This window comes from Danio aesculapii, chromosome 1, assembly GCF_903798145.1.
Source record: "Danio aesculapii chromosome 1, fDanAes4.1, whole genome shotgun sequence".
NCBI lineage: Eukaryota > Metazoa > Chordata > Actinopteri > Cypriniformes > Danionidae > Danio > Danio aesculapii.
Genome location: NC_079435.1, coordinates 4438412 through 4457039, shown reverse-complemented (window position 1 = coordinate 4457039; position 18628 = coordinate 4438412). Strand labels below are relative to the sequence as shown.

The following is an 18628-nucleotide window of genomic DNA, read 5'->3' as shown; positions in this document are numbered from 1 at the left end:
TTCTACAAAGACAAAAGTTAATATTTATTAAACCTAAACAAACGGCACATGGAAAGAAGGCAACAAAAGCACCCATATAAACCAGGCGTTCAGATTAAAATGAACAAAAATAATCTCACAAAAACAGCTAGAATTGTGATGACTTCCAAATGTTGAATCATTTCCAAGTGAAATACTCCCAGAGAAAATACTTCTGATTACTTTGTACCATATTGCAGCATAAATCTCCTCCAAAAAACCCCAAAAACATGTCAGAGTCACACTTTATTTTTAGCTTTAGCGTAATTCCCATCATTACTGCCGATTATTTTATCGATACTTCCGTACATTAAAAAATAAATAACAAATTTGAGGAAAAAAATCCTAAATTCTTCCTCAATTTGATGGAAAAATGTGACCTGAACATGTTTTTGTGAGATATTAGTCAAAATTGAAGAAAACAGTCCATGTCTGCTGGTGCGGCAGGTTTTGAACACTGTCTGCGAGTCCCACAACAGCAGTAAGTGCCAGAGTGTGTGAGTGTGAGTCTAGTATAAACACAAGATAACACATGTATGTCTGAGGTGTTGTGCTTTGCTGAACTCTACTATAAACAGTCCATTGAGTTGTCCGGCATGAGTCCGAGGGGCGGGGCTTTGCCAGGCATGCATGTGGGCGGGAGCATGGCGTTGGGGGCGGGGTCTACATTCTCAGAGTCTTCCATCTTGTCCATCGTGGCTTCCCAGTTGATGTGGAAGCGCGTCACTCGGGGGTTTGAAGCCAAGATGTTTCTTTGCAGCTGGAATGAGAATCGATAAGAAAAAGACGAGTCATTTTAATGGTTTAGGGTTTAAAATGTGACACTTAAAGATTCAAGTAATAAAATCAATCAATTTTTTTTAATTATGGAAAACCCAAAGGGATTGTTCACCCCAAAAAATGAAAATTTACTCATTATTTGCTCACTTTTTCTTCTTTATATTACGAAGAATGCTAAAAAAACAGCCATAGACATCCAAAGAAGAAACAAAAATACAATGGCGGTCAATGGCTGTTTTTTTCCCCAGCATTCTTCAGTATATCTTCATTAGTGTTCAATAGACGAAAATAGGGCTTGGTGGATTTTTTCGATTAATTCGAATTTCCGTTTTAAGACAATTTAATTTTATATTAAATCGAGGTATTGCAATTTTTAAAATAAAAATATTAAATACATTATTATTGCACCAATGCGCTTTGGTTCCCTCCTTGTATTACTCTGCCTGACTGGGTTTCAATCAGTGACGGACTGAACACAGAGACTGGACAGCCTAATTTAACCCAATGCATGAAGTCTTGGGCATGCATCGCAGAGCTGGTGCAAATACAACAAATACAAGCACTTAAGTTGTGTATTTTTCTTTTGTTAATACCTTTGGATCAAACGTGCTTTGGTCCACTCTCTAGCGCTGCCTGATGAGGGGATTCACATTTAGACTAATGCAACAAGTAAAATCCTACATGACTTCATGCTTTACTAAGTCACGTCTGTGTGGATTGTCAAGACTTATTCCCTTATCAAGTCGATAAACTCGATCTCTCAGCATGTATGAAGGACGTAAAAACCTGCCATTTGAAAAACTGCACCGATCTTCGTTCAAAACGCGCTGATCTTAGTTTGGTTTGAGCACGAGCCACGCAGCTGTAACAATGAAAAGTCAAGTTACCCGCCCCCATGACGTCATTTAGCGGACCTAGTTGAAACCCAGACAGGCAGTCAGGCAGCATAATACAGAGAGTGGTGCAAAGCGCATCAAATGATCGGCATTTGAAAAGGGGGAAGAAGAAAAATAGAATAAATATATTATTTTATATTAGACACACATCTGGTGCTTGTATTTGCTCCTACTATACGTCCACACATTCACGCATTGGGTTAAATTAGGCTTTACAGTTTCCATGTTCAGTCCTTTACTTCCACTCTCCAAGTCAAAGCCGAGCTGACAGCCAATCTTTAAAAAATGCAAACATTGCACAAAATGGTGCATACACAAAAGTAGGAACTATATAAAGGAGCTTATTGACAACATAAGAAAAGTACAACAGTCTAACAACCATATCATTTTTTATAGTTGTTTAATTTAATTTTAACCTCACGTAATGAGAATTGTGGGCAATATTTACAGCACAAGACTATTCTTGGTTTAATTTTGGAGACCACCACTTGGAGAACGTCCTCTATGTACAGTCTTGGCCTTTATTTTTAATGTACGTGAGTGCCGTAAAGATGTCCAAGTTTAACATTGTGCCGTACAATCAATCTGCTGCAACTAACACTATTGCTGTGTCATTCATCTAGTGTAATATCCCCAGGGGTCACAATTCAGTGGATAAAGAATTGAAAGGCTGATGGCTTTTTATTTGCATGTTGTTTTTATGTAACTATTAAATACTGTTTTTGTCTTCTGAAGGTTATGGATAAAATATGGTTATTCTAATAGTTTAATAACATACAGTTGAAGTCAGAATTATTAGCCTCCCTTTTTTCTTTTGTAAATATTTCTTAAATGATGTTTAACAGAGCGAGGAAATTTTCACAGTATGTCTGATAATATTTTTTCTTCAGGAGAAAGTCTTATTTGTTTTATTTTGGCTAGAATAAAAGCAGTTTTTAATTTTTTAAAATCCATTTTAAGGTAATTATTAGCCCCTTTAAGCTGTATTTTTTTCGACTGTCAAGAACAAACCACCGTAATACAATATCTTGCCTAATTGCCTAGTTAACCTAGTTAAGCCTTTAAATGTCACTTTAAGCTGTATAGAAGTGTCTTGAAGAATATCAAGTCAAATATTATTAACTGTCATCATGGCAAAGATAAAATAAATCAGTTATTACATATGAGATATTAAAACTATTATGTTTACAAATGTGTTGAAAATATCTGCTCTCCGTTAAACAGAAATTGAGGAAAAAAAGATTTTTGGAAATCACCATGCGATCTCTCCTCATTGTTTCGCGACCCCCACTTTGGGAACCACTGAAGTAGAGGATGAGGAAGTGATGAGAATTGTAATTTTTGGGTGAACTGTCCTAAGTGTTTATTATATCTTAGTTATTCACGCCCCTATTTTGTTTTAAATTTGGTGTGTTTATAGTAGGCCTGTTGCAATAAAGAATTTTTGTTATGCGATATATTGTCACAAAAATAGTTGCGATAAGCGATATTATTGTCATTTTGAAATAATTTTTTGCCACTGAATATATAATTATAACGCGGGGTTTCTGCAGCTTTCACAAAGTCAAATTAAAAATTTTTAAGACCTTTTTAGGACCATGATAAATGAAATATCAGACTTATTTAGGGCTAAATGCTAACTTTTTTAATGGCCCAGCAAAAAATATTAATAAAAAATAAATAACTTGACCCTTAAAAAAAACAAATTGTAGTTAGCCATTTCTTAGCCACACATTTTAATGTTATTTAACAATGTTAATGTTATTTCTTAATGTTATTAAGATTCTATAATGTCCTATTATATATCTTATTAAATGTCCTATAGATTAAATGTTCAACTAAATGTAAAAGTCCTTTTAAATTGGCTTTAACGTTATTGTGTGAATTTGTAAAACTATACTGCAACACCAAAAATTATTGGGGTCATGAACAAATTTTGCACGGCAAGTCGATGTATTGATTATTGTGACAGGCCTAGTTTATTGTCTATAATCAAAAGGTCTTCCCCTCCCACTTTAATGAAATCTCTGCTCTGATTGGTGGATTTAATTGCTTGTGGGTGGGATCAACCTGTCACTCATGTCAGATCCACCAATAGCAAAACAATATCACCAGGCCATACAATCAAGTGAGCCTATTCAAGTGGTTCTAAACTGAGTTTCTTCTGTTGAATACATAAGGAAATATTATGAAGAATGTTTAAAACAAACAACCATTGACATTCATTGTAGTTTTCATTGTAGTTTCCAAAATACTATGGAGGTCAATGGCTGTTTTTTTTACAGTATTCATCAGTATATCTTCATTACTGTACAATAGACGAAAGAAACGCAAACTGGTTTGGATCAATTGGAGGATGAGAAAGAGATGACAGAATTTAATTTTTGGGTGAACTGTCCCTTTAAGTGTTTATTATAAATTAGTTATTCATGCACGCTCTTATTTTGTTTTAAATTGAGTGTTTATAGACTAAAAGTGCAAAAATATTCATAAAAGTGGCAACACCAAAGAGTGTGACGTTTCAAGCACACCGGCTCTTTATCAGACGTTATGTTTATGGACTATAATCAAACATTTTTCCCCTCCCTCTTGAATGACATCTCTTCTGTGATTGGTGTATTTACTGGCTTGTGGGCGGAATCAACCTGTCACTCAAGTGACATCCACCAATAGCAAACCAATATTATCAAACCGTCCAATCAAATCAAAAATAAACAAAATCAAACAAAACAAAATCAAATGTGTGTGTGTGTACATATATACACACATATATATATATATGTATATATATATATATATATATATATATGTATATATATATATGTATATATATATATATATATATATATATATATATATATATATATATATATATATATATATATATATATATATATATATATATATATATATATATATATACTACAACAAGCACTACAATTCAGTAAAGTTTTTGTTTTAATTTATTTTTATATTGAAGAGGTTTCTCTAAATGCTAAAAATACCTTTAACTCAGATTAATTAGTGCTTTAAAACTATCCAATATTAACTAATAATAAAAGGTATCAATATATTATTGTTAAAGTCTTAGTAATTGAGTGTAACGCATTTATCAAGCACATCCCTCTATTCCTAACAGAACGAAATCATGGAAATACAAGATTCTGCAGCAACACAAACAACGCCAGAGAGCCAGAATCGTTTAGCAGAATTAATGAATTACAAACGATCCTGGGCTATAAATGGCAGCCACCTGCCTCTTTGATCTGACCGCCATTACCACATTTCAAATGCAGCAGATCTGCGTTACACAAATAACTCTTAATATCCAACATGCATAATGTGTGCTGAGCGTTAATTGGCTTGTATTGTCTAAATTCACTTTCCCTTTCATTTCGGTATCCCTGCTTCATTTCAATTCTGTAGAAAAGATCATAATATGGAAATGCATTAGCAGTAGATCAATCATGCAGTCATATGACTTGTAAAATATGCCAAAGTGGCTTTAAATTTCAATTTACTCTGTGAATTTGTTAAATTTGTTAATCCAGAGTCAAACACTTGCATAAAATAAAACAAAAACAAAACAAAAAGTGCTTCAGGGGTGATTAACATGTTGGTGAATAAGTGATTCATAAAGATAAACAAACAAAAAAAAACATCATAATTTTGTCAGAAATACATAAGTGCTGTTTATTAAAAGAATTGCGATATTAATAAAAACTTTTTAGTTAAAAAAAAAGTGTTTTGGACTGCTGATTTTTTTGTATAAGGTGTTTTCATAATCAAAACTGCTTAAAGAAATGATTAAAGAGTTTATATTCGTATAAATTATATTTAATACTGGGCGACATGGTGGCTCAGTGGTTAGCACAGCAAGAAGATCGCTAGTTTGAGTCCACGCTGGGTCACGCTGGCATTTCTGTGTGGAGTTTGCATGTTCACCCCATGTTGTCGTGAATTTCCCCTACAGTCCAAACACATGCGCTATAGGTGAATTGAATAAACGAAATTGGCCATAGTGTGTGAATTAGAGTATTTGCAGTGTTTCCCCTACAATTATATAAAGGGGGGCGCCCCGCCCTTCCAACGGCTGTTACCGCCCCCCTTAAAGGCACGTTAATTGTATTATCTATATATCTTCATTAGTGTTCAATAGACGAAAGAAACGCAAACTGGTTTGGATCAATTGGAGGATGAGAAAGAGATGACAGAATTTAATTTTTGGGTGAACTGTCCCTTTAAGTGTTTATTATAAATGAGTTATTCATGCACGCTCTTATTTTGTTTTAAATTGAGTGTTTATAGACTAAAAGTGCAAAAATATTCATAAAAGTGGCAACACCAAAGCGTGTGACGTTTCGAGCACACAGGCTCGTCGTCAGACGTTATATAATTATAGATTATAAATCAAACATTTTAAATCAAGAAAAACCTACATAATATCAACTATCTTTAAGATGATTTATTTCAGGGTTAATCTGTGATTCTTAAATGTCTTTTATGATGTCATCAAATTATTCATGTTGTATATGTGACTTTTGCTTTATAAACTATTGTAACAATATTGTAGAGGGTGTTATTTATAGATCATGACGAAAATGTATGATAGTCAATTTTTTCTCAGGAATTAAAGGGAACATAGTTGACCTCTTTTTTTAAGATTTAATATTAATATTATGGTTCTTCTGAGTGTGCCAGTTTAGGTTCAGTTTAAAACACAATTCAGATTTTTTTATTATAATGTGTTAAAAAGTGTCATGTTGGGGGCGTGTCCACAGTTCGCTGATTTATGGGTGTGTTGCTTGACATGTAGATTAGTTTCGGCTTCCCGCCAACATAAGAAGGGGGCGGGGCCATGAGCTCACCCACTCTGCGTTTGCAACAGAGTCTGACAGGCAGACTGCGAGGAGCTGGAGTGAGAGGTACAGCATTCAGTCGTACATATACGACTCTGACACAGACCAAACAGAGAGTACAAAATCATTTGTCTTTGTACAGTTTTACAGCCAACTGTGTGCTAGTTTCAAGTGCCGAGCTTGTACACAGAAACTAATAACCACGCACACTGAATTAACTTTGACTGAGGCACCGGATGCGCCGCTCGAAGCCACGACATGGCACACCAGACACTCTCTGTGGCGCGGCAGAGACATGAAGTGTCCCGAATCGTCGCGCCACGCATTTTTGAATTCTAAACATAGGTTTCTGCAGCGGTCCGCGGCGCCCAGCCGTCGACTTGAGTGTACCCTGATAGAAACTGTTGTTAAGAATTCTAAAACGCATGCTAGTTAAGATCACAGGGAGCTTCTGGGATCGCGAGAAATGCAAACTACTGAAGTATAAGGTAGACTCAATAAGAAGTACACATGTTTGCAAACCTACCTAAAGATACAACCAATAATTCCGATTAGAGCGATAATGTGGAGAATATTGATCTTGTGTTGAGCCCAATGAGCCTTGCATCTAAAAATAGAGCTAGCGTGTTCCTTTAGTGATATCGCTTCAACTCACGCTGAAAATGGCGGACGTGAATCAACAAACTGAGGATATGATGACGCGCCTGTCAATCAATATTGGTTTGCGGGGGGACCGCTCTCCTACGTAAAGTTGCGGTCGGTTTGAAAACCGCTCCAGTTGGTCCACCGTTTTTATGTTGTTAAATTGAAAAAAAAAAAAAAAAGCACTGGGTGTGTTTATATCACCCCAATATGACAGTCTATACACCATACATGCACATTTGGCTGTCCAAACAGCTTGAAAAGTAGATTTTTTACCATAGGTGCCCTTTAAAAATACAGAACACATTGTAATGTACACATTTTTTTCCCATTAAAATTGACCTATTAAACCCCTTTTTACAAGATTTAAAATAAGTCTCTAATGTCCCTTGTGTGTGTGTGAAGTTTCAACTCAAAACACCACACAAATAACGTTTTAGAACTCTCTGAACCTGACCCTTTTAGGCTTTGAACCTATTTGTGGCGTTTTGGTGACTGTCGCTTTAAATTCAAATGAGATTGTGGTCTTTTCAAAAAAGGGCGGAGCTACAAATGCTTGTGTCAGCATTGTGGCAAATTCAAAAACAAGACTAACGTCCTATGCTAATGAGGGAGAGATGGTCACTAGTGGGCGGGGCTTTCCTCCTCTGATGAAACGTACAAAGGGAGAATGTCAATCAAAGTGTTTCTGCAGACTGTTTTTATCAAGTCTGATTATAAAAATTACAATTAATGAATCTTTACCATAAGAAGCTGGTTATATTCTCAGACTGTTCCCACACAATAGCATTTAAACCTCTTATAAAAGTGAATTTTGTATGATAGGTCCCCTTTAAACCATTTTTAACTGTTTATAAGAACCATTCTTCAATATTAGTGTATAAAGCAGTCTAAATGTGATATCTGACCTGTGTGTAGTCAGGTTTGACAGGTGGGTTTTCCCGTAGCTCAGGGTCTGTGTACTCATTGTTCACATAGTAACCAATGCGGATGAATTCCTGTCCCCGATAGGTGCATGTGATCAGCACAACGGTCACGCCCACGGCGTCACTCTCAGGAATCAGCCCTGTGTTTGGAGCATCCGCCTGTCGATCAAACACATAAAAACAACATGATACTTTCAATTACGTCTAAAACATCAGAGCACAGTGATAAACCAGGGATGTTCCTGCGAAGAGAATTACGAGGTGAATTTACTTGATACGATTACAGGAATAATTTAAAACGTGTTTGTTACAAATTGCGAAACTTTAATGATCGTGATACCACTTCGACCTCATTTTGAGCTAGGATAAACCAAACTCTTTTAAGCATAGATCTAAACTTTATGCGGCTAGCAACGCTAACTTTAATTGTACTTAGATTAATGTTACATTTAAACAAATCTCTCCACTGCAATTTATGTACCTTACTGATGTACTTTCTCAGTTCGTCTCTAGATGGCAGTGCGCTGCAATTTATTTTATTTTATTTTAAGAGGGTTTGGATGAGGGTAAATAACTGGCCAACCTGAAACACAAACATGTGTCTGCCTGCAGGAACTGGACCAACCAGAACCGAGTCCAGAATCTGATCATACTCTTCACTCTCTGCAGAGCCCACGTAGATGATCTTCCACTCCAGATCTGAGAGACAGGCAGAAACAGAGGGATATTAGCAACGGATGTTTATAATGGTTAGTAGAAACATACTCGAATCTCAAGTGCACAAAGTAGTTTGTATACAATGGGAACTACTAGTGATGTTCACAAGTAAAATATGAGCAGGCGAACAAATTTAGCAAGCATATATTATTGATGTATTGCAGGTATCATATTTAATTATGATATAAGGAGTAATGTATGAGGTTTTGAAGTAGTAAGTTTGAATTTTAAAAAATTATGTTTTGACCGAACATATTAGGATTCATTATTAAACTTATATTTTATTGACTATATTAACTATAATCAACCATGTTAATAACATTATTTTTATAGATTTTTTTCAAATGTTCTTATGTTTGCAAAAAATAACTTATACAGAACGTTCGCTAATGGTTATTTTTGCAACCATACTACGACGTTCTAAAAACTTTCTTTTCCGTCAAGAAAACTTGACCAAAAACAAACCAAAAGAACGTTTTAGGAACCCAGAAATGTAATTAGGTACCTAAAAAATCATAATTTATAAGTCTGAGAAAGAAAAATAACATAAAACATTTTAATTTAGCTTTGAACGCTCACAAATTAAAGATGAAAAGTCTAATTTTAAGTATTTTCGCTTGAGTTTGTTAATAAAATAACGTCATTCTATTTTGAAGGGATTTTAAGTGTACACACTACTGTGCCGTACTGAAAATAAGCAAGTTCTGCCTCAAAATCTCTATAGGGCTTCCCGACACGTGACGTCACGCAATATCCAACCAATCGAAGCCAGCAAATATACATTGGACACGCCCCGGTTGTACTATCAGGCTAATCAGTGATGGAGGGGCGGCCGCGCGCGCTGTCATCGAACTCCGCGCCGGCGCCAAAATATTAAGCGCGTGAACATTATCAACCGACAATAAAGGCATTTCCCGCTGAAATCAAAACGAATATTAGCGTGATTCTTGGTACTGGAGATATAACGCTAGTGTAAAACGCACCTAAAGTCTTGGTAATGTCATTATTTACACTGCACTTGACAAAAGAATTGATGTATAGTGTATTATTGTGGTAATTTTCGAAACCTCTCACCTTCAGGTAAGTCCTCCATACACTCAAATGTGATCTCGAACTGAAACGGGTTTCCGAAAGGACTGGGGTTATCCAGAACAGCCACATTCAGCACCTGCACTTTAGCCATGATGGCTCACACCTTTTTCAGCTACAAAAATTGGCCTTGTGTTTATGGATGAGAGACTCGCTCAAAAACTGTCCAAATCACTGTAAATTTGAAGTAAATCCGGAGTAAGTGTAAAACCGAAGTCCGACTGACAAAACGATCCTCTAGTGGAGCAGGTGAAGAAGCGGGAGTTTCGGCTAACCGCGTTATTTAATACTTTTTAAACTAATCATATGGTCGCCATGCATCCATTTTACTTACTGCTGGGACATCTCAAAGAACAAGTCATTTAGTGCAGGTTTTGCACAAACATGGTTAGAAATGACAAAATTAGAGACTAAAAATCAGTTCTTTCCGTTGAATCCTGACGCTAAAACCTCCCTAAATAATGAAAAGACACTGAATGACAGAAGAAAGTGCTCTCGTGATGATGCTTCTCTTCTTCTGTGGTCACTTCAGTGGTATAAACCTGCTCTCTGCTGCTTCCTTCTGGACTGGAGAATGAAAACCCGGGAATGAAATGTCGTGAAATAAAAACAAGACCATTGTAGACTGCCCATTTTATTAAAACAGACGAGTGATAATGGCTAGAATAAGATTATGTTTAAACAGAGCTCAAAACAACGATATATGGCAGGGGTGTAGGGAACCTTTTTTCCAGCAAAGAGCCATTTCTGTTTTTTTTTTTTTAGCAAATGCATTTTTTAAAGAGCCATTTAGATGTAAATACAGTTAAAGTCATAATTATTAGCCCTCCTGAATTATTAGCCCTCCTGTTTATTTTCACCCCCCCCCCCCCCCCAATTTCTGTTTAACGGAGAGAAGATTTTTTTCAACTCATTTCTAACAACTGATTTATTTTATCTTTGCCATGATGACAGTAAATAATATTTGACTAGATATTTTTCAAGACACTTCTATACAGCTTAAAGTTACATTTAAAGGCTTAACTAGGTTAATTAGGTTAACTAGGCAGGTTAGGGTAATTAGGCAAGTTAGTCCATTGTTAAATAATATCGAAAAAAATATTGCTTAAAGGGCTAATAATTACCTTAAAATGTTTTTTAAAAATTATATCTAGCCGAAATAAAGCAAATAAGACTTTCTCCTGAAGAAAAAATATTATCAGACATACTGTGAAAATTTCCTTGCTCTGTTAAACATAATTTGGGAAATATTTAAAAAGAAAATAAAAAAAGAGGCGAATAATTCTGACTTCAACTGTATATCTCAAAATGCCTCTTTAAAAATGCCTTTGCTACTGTATTACTACAAATTACTAAAAATATTATAGTGTTATATTATTTTATATTATATTATAGTATTAAACAACCTTAATTTATGTCCATGCTCAACTCAAAAATAAACAAATATGAAGCATCACATGTTGAAGAAGAACAATTTACAAGTTACCATAGAAAAGTAAGTTGTTTGCCCTTTATTGGTGTCGCAATTATCCATGTTGCCACAAACACACATTGGTCAAAACGTCCTTTTATTGTTAACTGAGTTGTTATTCATTGTGCTGTACAAAATTACAATTAAAAAGGGGCTTGTAATTGTATTTTCGATAGAAAACTGATTTTTAGTGATGGTTATAGTTTTTTTAAACAGTAAAATAATATTGACGGAAGACAGCTGGAGAGGCAAATATTTTGGTCAAAGAGTCACATGTGGCTCGAGAGCCATAGGTTCCCTACCACTTCACTACCACGGAGTGCTCAGCATTAACCTATCATATAAAATCGCAGCTAACCCAATAGTGTGACTCTATAGGCCTATAGGAAAATATTTTACATTTAAGTAAATTAAAGAAAAAATGATCTCTGATGAATTATTTCCATTATCTTATTGCAAATATATTTAATAATTTGCTTTCCAAACATAAGTTACTTTATTGAATTTTTTTAAAAAGTCATATATCAGAATTAATAGTAGGCTTAACAGTTCTGTTATATAATGTTAACATCGTTACCTTACATAAACTGTAAATATTAAGAATACATGTCACAATGAAATCACGAGTACAAGATTTTGTTAAATTGGTAATTAATTCTGGTGGTTGAAGTTTTCTTCAGTTCTCTGTGGGGGAAATTACAAAATTTCCTGTATTGTTGTGGGAGAAACTTTAGGCAAGAGTTATGGACAAACGTTTTTATAACATACAAGTTATTTTTACAGCAATTAATATTATTGAGGTAAAGTTGGTTTTATATCTGCATATTCGTTCATTTTAACGCTCCCTATATTGTTTACCGCTCTAATTTGAATATTCGGTCTTTAATTGCATGTAAGTATATGACATTAAATCAACATTAGCACTATTTAAATGACCGTGAACAGTGTTGTACTTTGATATTCGTTGGCTGCTAATATGATTTCACTATTTAGAATTAGCAAATAATACTTTCGCTGTCTATAATTTATATTATTAAGGAGAAAGTCTGAATGTGTGATTATAGAAGCAACTTTACCTCAATATTATTGTTGTAGAGATATGAAATTAACCATTCAGGGCTTTTATAAATGATATAAAGGTATATAAATTATATATGGGCCCAATGCCCAACACACACGTACATTTATATCTTGTGAATACAAACATTTTATTTTGTACATGATTAATCACAACCCCCCAACCCCCCCACCCCAAAAAAAAATGACTTTTATAGAATTGCCCACACGATGAAATACTTCGGAACATCAGAAAAGGTACAACAAGAATGACCCATACAGTAAATAATACATGTAAAGTCATTGCAAAGCTGGGTGAAATCTATTTTTCACAAAGGGCTTTAAATTTGTATGTGCATGGGGCATCATTCCAGTTCTTCAGGATGTTTTCTACAGGAGCTATAATCACACAGTTTTCACCTTCAAGATTGTTGGGCTCACCGTCAATCCAAAACCTGAATAAAATGAGTCAGATTTTCAGTTCAATCCCAGTCTTTATCCACTCAGAAAATAAAATGAGGAGCATCACAAGTGCTTCAAGAGTCAACATTACTCACATAAAAAATAACGCAGTAGTGTTTTTAAACCATACTATAGTGAAGTACAACACTTTGTTAATGTATGCTCCAGCATAATGTAGTATTATATATATATATATATATATGTATTTGTATATGTGTGTGTGTATATGCATATGTATGTGTGTATATATTTACATACACACTCACCGGCCACTTTATTAGGTACACCTGCTCGTTACAAATTTCTCATAGCAGCAACTCAATGCATTTAGGCAGGTAGACATGGTCAAGACAATCTGCTGCAGTGCAAAGCGAGCATCAGAATGGGGAAGAAAGGTGATTTAAGGGACTTTGAATATGGCATGTTTGTTATTGCCAGACGAGCTGCTCTGAGTATTTCAGAAACTGCTGATCGACTGGGATTTTTGCACACAAACATCTCTAGGGTTTACAGAGAATGCTCTGAAAAAGAGGAAATATTCAGTGAGCAGCGGTTCTGTGGGCGCAAATGCCTTGTTGATGCCAGAGGTCAGAGGAGAATGGCCAGACTGGTTCCAGCTGATAGAAAGGCAACAGTAACTCAAATAACCACTCGATTCACCACTGGATCCATCCTGCCTCTATCAACAGTCCAGGCTGCTGGTGTTTGTGTAATGGTGCGGGTTGTTATTTTCTTGGCCCACTTTGGGCCCATTAGTACCAACTGAGCATCGTGTCAACGCCACAGCCTACCTGAGTATTTTTGCTGACCTTGTCCATCCCTTTATGATCACAGTGTACCCATCTTCTGATGGCTACTTCCAGCAGGATAATGCACCATGTCATAAAACGTGAATCATCTCAGACTGATTTCTTGAACATGACAACGAGTTCACTGTACTCAAATGGCCTCCACAGCCACCAGATCTCAATCCAATAGAGCACCTTTGGAATGTGGTGGAACAGGAGATTCGCATCATGGATGTGCAGCCAACAAATCTGCAGTAACTGCATGACCAAAATCTCAGAGGAGTATTTCTAGTACCTTGTTGAATCTATGCCACAAAGTATTAAGACAGTTCTGAAGGCAAAAGGAGGTCCAACCAGGTACTAGTAAGGTGTACCTAGTAAAGTAGCCGGTGAGTGTATATAATACTAAACTGATGAAATGTACTGTGATAAATAATGTAGTTTACTTGATTATTTTCTACAGTATACTGTGGTGTAGTATTATAATATACCCTTTAGTTATAGTATACAGTATTGGGCCATTTCTTTATTATACTATAATTGTTGTGTACCATAGCAATATAATTAATTAACAACAGATTAAATCATCTACTATGCTACATCAAAAGTGATTAGTTGACTTTAAGTGAGTAAAGCTGTTGCATTAAAATTAAGTATGTCTATAATAATAATAATTAAGTTGTCAAGTTAACAGTTTCAGTGGGTTTACACACTTAAAATTAAAAGGTAAGTAATCACTTTTACAGTCTATATGGTTCAGAACCACTGTAGTTAGTATTTACTGTTAATTACTGTAGTATTTTTTCACGTTGATGACTTTTTGCTTTATATATACAGAAATATCTTGTGATTGTGGCTGCATCATGATTGCTTTTAGAAGCGCTGTAGTCAGTGTTCCTAATATTGTGATGGTCTCAACTTTTAAACGTTTCAACACTTACCCTTGTTTCAGTGGTGAATTATCCACCCATTTCATGTTGCCCTCGATCTTTACGTCGGTCAAACCGATCCACAGATAGTCCTCGACAAATGGAGATATGAACCTCTGTGTTTAAATATAAGCAGGATAGGTGTGATTCTTCCCACTCAATAACAAACACTCACATAAACAAAAGTACTCACCTGCTTCTCTTCAGTGTTAATAATGATCAGATCACCACCACGATCCCTGCAGAACTGCCTGCTCTCAGACCAGCTGTTCGTCTCATTGTAAATGAAAAACAAACCTGAACAACACACAATTTCACACACTTTTCAAAGCTGTATATGTATAAAAGAATAAGCAGCTACTGACACAAAACATATTAGCACTGACCATGATGATTAGAATCAGCCCGGATGTGCTGCAGCGTGACGAAGACCAGCAGAATTACACAAATAATACCAAGAATCACCATCGCCAACACCAAACATCTGCATCCTCCTCACAAACACCCACACAAAACACACAAACATCAGTTAATAACAGTTCACTGCAAATTATCTCACATTAAAATACTATATGTGTGTAATCATATTTGAGTTAATCGGTTTCTCTAGTTTTCTACAACTATAGGGTATTTTATACTACAATACATTACCGTTTACTGTAGTAAAACTAAAGTATACCACAGTATTAGTTAATCAGTTCACTAGTTAATACTACAGTTTGCTGTAGCATTCACTAGTGTCTACAATATGATGTAGACCAGGGGTCCCCAAACTTTTTTCATATGAAGGGCCAAAAACCAACTATCATTGACAGCCGTGGGCCAAAGGTAAATACACCAAACTATTTTACATTGAAGTTGCCATGGATAATTTCCTTATTAATTTTATAATATTTCAAAATAAATAGAAAACATTACTTTAAATTGTATTAACTAATGCAGTATAACTTTATTTATGATAATTTATTGCAATAAAAACATAAACAATCCCATTTATAACACAGTGGAGTTCAGTGTTGAAAAACCAACACAATCTCACGGCAATTCGTAACTTTTTGATTTAGTGGCTAATTCGTAGGAATTCGTACGATCTAATTCGTACAATTTAGTACGATTTGCTCATCCGCCAATGACAGTTGGGTTTAGGGGTGGGGTTAGGTGCCACGCCTCCTTTTTAAAATCGTACAATTTCGTTCGACTGAACTTGTACGAATTCCTACGAATTAGCCACTAAACTGTCAAAACGTAAAATACTTACGTTTTCTCGTGAGATCAGGCTGGAAAAACAGTCAAGCAGAATCTGCCTTTGACTTGATTTGCTCATCAAATTTTCTGCATTGCCGGGTGACAGTATTCACATTTAAACAAAATCTGATTAGGTTACACCATTTAATTTTTTGAATATTATATTTTTATTTTCTTGAAGCAACACAGAGCAAAACAAAAAGCAACAAAAATTATAAGCAACTGACAAAAGACAGAAAATAAATATTTTAAAACCATTATTACATCACTTCCTCCAGTATTATACACAGGTCAACAATGTTACACATATCTATATCTAGGCCAGTGGGCGCAGGCAATCGGGTGATCTTGTAGACGATGACAGGGTAAAGCTGCGGTCACATTGGGCTTTTCCTCCCATAGACTTCCATTCATACACACGCTAATGCGTCAGACTGGAAACGCAAGGTCATGCGTCAAGTTTCGAAAGTTGCTGCGGTGCAAAGTTCAAGCTTCGTGAACTCTGACCTGCAAAATCGCATCACTTGACTGTGTGAGACCAATTGAGGATCAAAACATGACCTCTCTGGACAGAATTTTAAAGCATGGAGCAATCGCTCACTTTTTTAATGTCTAATCATCTTGTTTAATCCCGCCCCTTTTCGCAGCGCCGCAAGACAGAATTTTGCACACACAAAGCCCGTTGTGACCGTAGCTTTATACCTTTAAACCGCTATCCTGGGTATTTGACAAATAATCAAAAAAGGGTTTCCAGGTGGTTTCGAAGCCGGCAAAGTTATCAGAAAGATTGTGTCTTAGCCTCTCTAAATGGAAAGTGGTAGAGAATTCTGAAAGCCCGGATTTAAAAAGTGGTTTTGATGACTTTTTCCATAAACAAAGAATATTTTTTTTTATCTAACACCATTCCATATTGGACAGCTTTTTTAATTTGATGACTAAACCAACAATGTGAGACAGACCAACCAAAAACAGCGATTGCTGGATCAGGGGCGAGGCCACAAGAATAAGCCTCAGAGTAGAAGTTGAAAATTTAGCTCAAAATGTTTTGGTCATGAGCAAAAAAGATGTCCTAAAGAGCCCTCCGCAGATTCACATTTGTTACATTTAGAGTACATAGAGCGGTAGAATTTATTAAGCTTAACCCTAGAATAATGAAGCCGATGATCTACTTTATATTGGATTATTTGATGTCTGGAGTTAATAGAACATGTATTTATGACCTTGATAGACTTTTTCCAGTCCTCATTGGTAATTTGAATGCCTAATTTTTTTCCCTAGGAATCTTTCAAATACAAGGTAGATATGTCAAGCTGATCATTAAAAACTTACACCATTTAATTGAAACATTCTCCCTCTCTTATTAGAATGCATGGTGGGCCAAATCAAAGGTTATCGTGGGCCATTTTTGGCCAGCGGGCCCTAGTTTGGGCATCTCTGATATAGACCATTTCAATGTGGGGATGTCATTGCTCCATGAACATTTCCTGCTTGTTGTCAAACTATTTCATAACTGTAACAAGAGGTAATTCAATCATAACCAAATGATGAAGCTGTCATAAGATTAATTATCAATATGCGGCTCTTTTTGGATACTCTGAAGCTATAGAAATTAAAAATGTAAACCAGGAAATACTTTGGGACCATTGTTTTTATTTACATCCCTCAAAATGGTCTACTATATATATAGTATAATATGCTTTACTATAGTATGGTTCGATAACACTAAAATAAGTCACTATAGTATTGTTTTTTTCATGTGATATACTTTTTTGTAATCCACCCCTTTAGGCTTTAAATGGTTGGTTCTTTTCAAAATGACACATACTGAATTTTAGTACAATAAAATATCTAAACAAAAACATGAACAGAAACATAACTTCATGTTTATACAGTTATACAATCAGAATTATTCACCTACTCTTCAGCGAAAATTATTCAGATTGTATGCAACTGTTTCTGTTCTGCGGACACAATCTCTTCTTCACACTGAATCTTTATTTGCTTACTGTTTTGTTGAGCTTTTCCTTCATGTGTAGCCTCTTCAACATTTTGATAAATGGTGTCTATCTCCATGATGTCCTCGTAAGACGGTGTTCACAGATGAGATGATCTTCAGAATGAGGAGTGAATAGCGTTTTAAAATAGTGGAAGTGACAAACCACATCCGAATTCAATGCCCAACCTGATTTCAAAATCATAGAATAAGGTAACAAATGACGTGCTCATAAGATGTTTCAGAGTCAACATTTTCTTTCTTCTTTGAACTAAAACAATGGACTACAAATAATGTTATAGAAGTAATCACCCTCGTCTTTAGAAAACATTAAACTTTTATTACAAGAAAAGACTTATAAATATTACGTCAGTGGCAAAAAAAACCTAATTTTACCCTTTTTAATCTTCCCCACCATTGCAAATCCATCAGATGTTTGTGTCATTATGGCCAAAAATATAGCTATATTTAATTTTACATCCATACATTCTAATTTTAGCTAGTTTTTACCTATATATATATATATATATATATATATATATATATATATGTATGAATGTGTGTGTGTGTGTGTGTAAAATATTTTTAATACATTTTTGCCCTTGTTTTTGTTATGGAATATATATTAAATGTATTTAAAACCATTTAAAAATATGTTTGCCTGAGTATCTTCCAATAAAACTTCATTAATCTATGATTGGAGGAATATCTTTATGTAATAATGCCAAAAACATCTTAAGTTGTTTTCCTGTTAGTT

The 18628-nt window shown here is 35.1% G+C and overlaps 2 protein-coding genes across 3 annotated transcripts; both read right to left on the bottom strand.

Annotated features, from left to right (window-relative positions):
• On the bottom strand, positions 1-10466 carry asf1bb (anti-silencing function 1Bb histone chaperone). The gene is made up of 4 exons (XM_056460268.1): positions 9913-10466; positions 8705-8820; positions 8104-8280; positions 1-778 (listed from the first exon to the last, which is right to left on the bottom strand). The coding sequence occupies exons 1-4, from the start codon at positions 10019-10021 to the stop codon at positions 587-589; spliced, it is 594 nt and encodes a 197-aa protein (XP_056316243.1). The 5' UTR covers positions 10022-10466; the 3' UTR covers positions 1-586.
• Positions 10467-12667: 2201 nt separating this feature from the next.
• LOC130230793 (C-type lectin domain family 4 member E-like) lies at positions 12668-17986 on the bottom strand. Of its 2 annotated transcripts, none has more exons than XM_056460146.1 (5): positions 17885-17986; positions 15020-15124; positions 14827-14930; positions 14646-14749; positions 12668-12909 (listed from the first exon to the last, which is right to left on the bottom strand). In XM_056460146.1, the coding sequence occupies exons 1-5, from the start codon at positions 17949-17951 to the stop codon at positions 12777-12779; spliced, it is 513 nt and encodes a 170-aa protein (XP_056316121.1). In that variant the 5' UTR covers positions 17952-17986; the 3' UTR covers positions 12668-12776. The 2 variants fall into 2 exon arrangements, with proteins under 2 accessions (XP_056316121.1, XP_056316048.1); XM_056460073.1 differs by having other exon boundaries at positions 15020-15127; positions 17885-17977.
• Positions 17987-18628: the final 642 nt, after the last annotated feature.

Excerpts from the sequence above, each read along its gene's own strand:
- asf1bb (XM_056460268.1), bottom strand. The coding sequence starts at position 10,021 with ATGGCTAAAGTGCAGGTGCTGAATGTGGCTGTTCTGGATAACCCCAGT. Across the intron at positions 8,281-8,704 it reads GACACATGTTTGTGTTTCAG|GCGGATGCTCCAAACACAGG; the intron begins GTTGGCCAGTTA and ends TTTGATCGACAG. Across the intron at positions 779-8,103 it reads TCAAACCTGACTACACACAG|CTGCAAAGAAACATCTTGGC; the intron begins GTCAGATATCAC and ends TTCTCATTCCAG.
- LOC130230793 (XM_056460073.1), bottom strand. The coding sequence starts at position 17,951 with ATGGAGATAGACACCATTTATCAAAATGTTGAAGAGGCTACACATGAA. Across the intron at positions 15,128-17,884 it reads AGGAAAAGCTCAACAAAACA|GAGGATGCAGATGTTTGGTG; the intron begins GTAAGCAAATAA and ends GGTGTTTGTGAG. Across the intron at positions 14,931-15,019 it reads GGCTGATTCTAATCATCATG|GTTTGTTTTTCATTTACAAT; the intron begins GTCAGTGCTAAT and ends TGTGTTGTTCAG.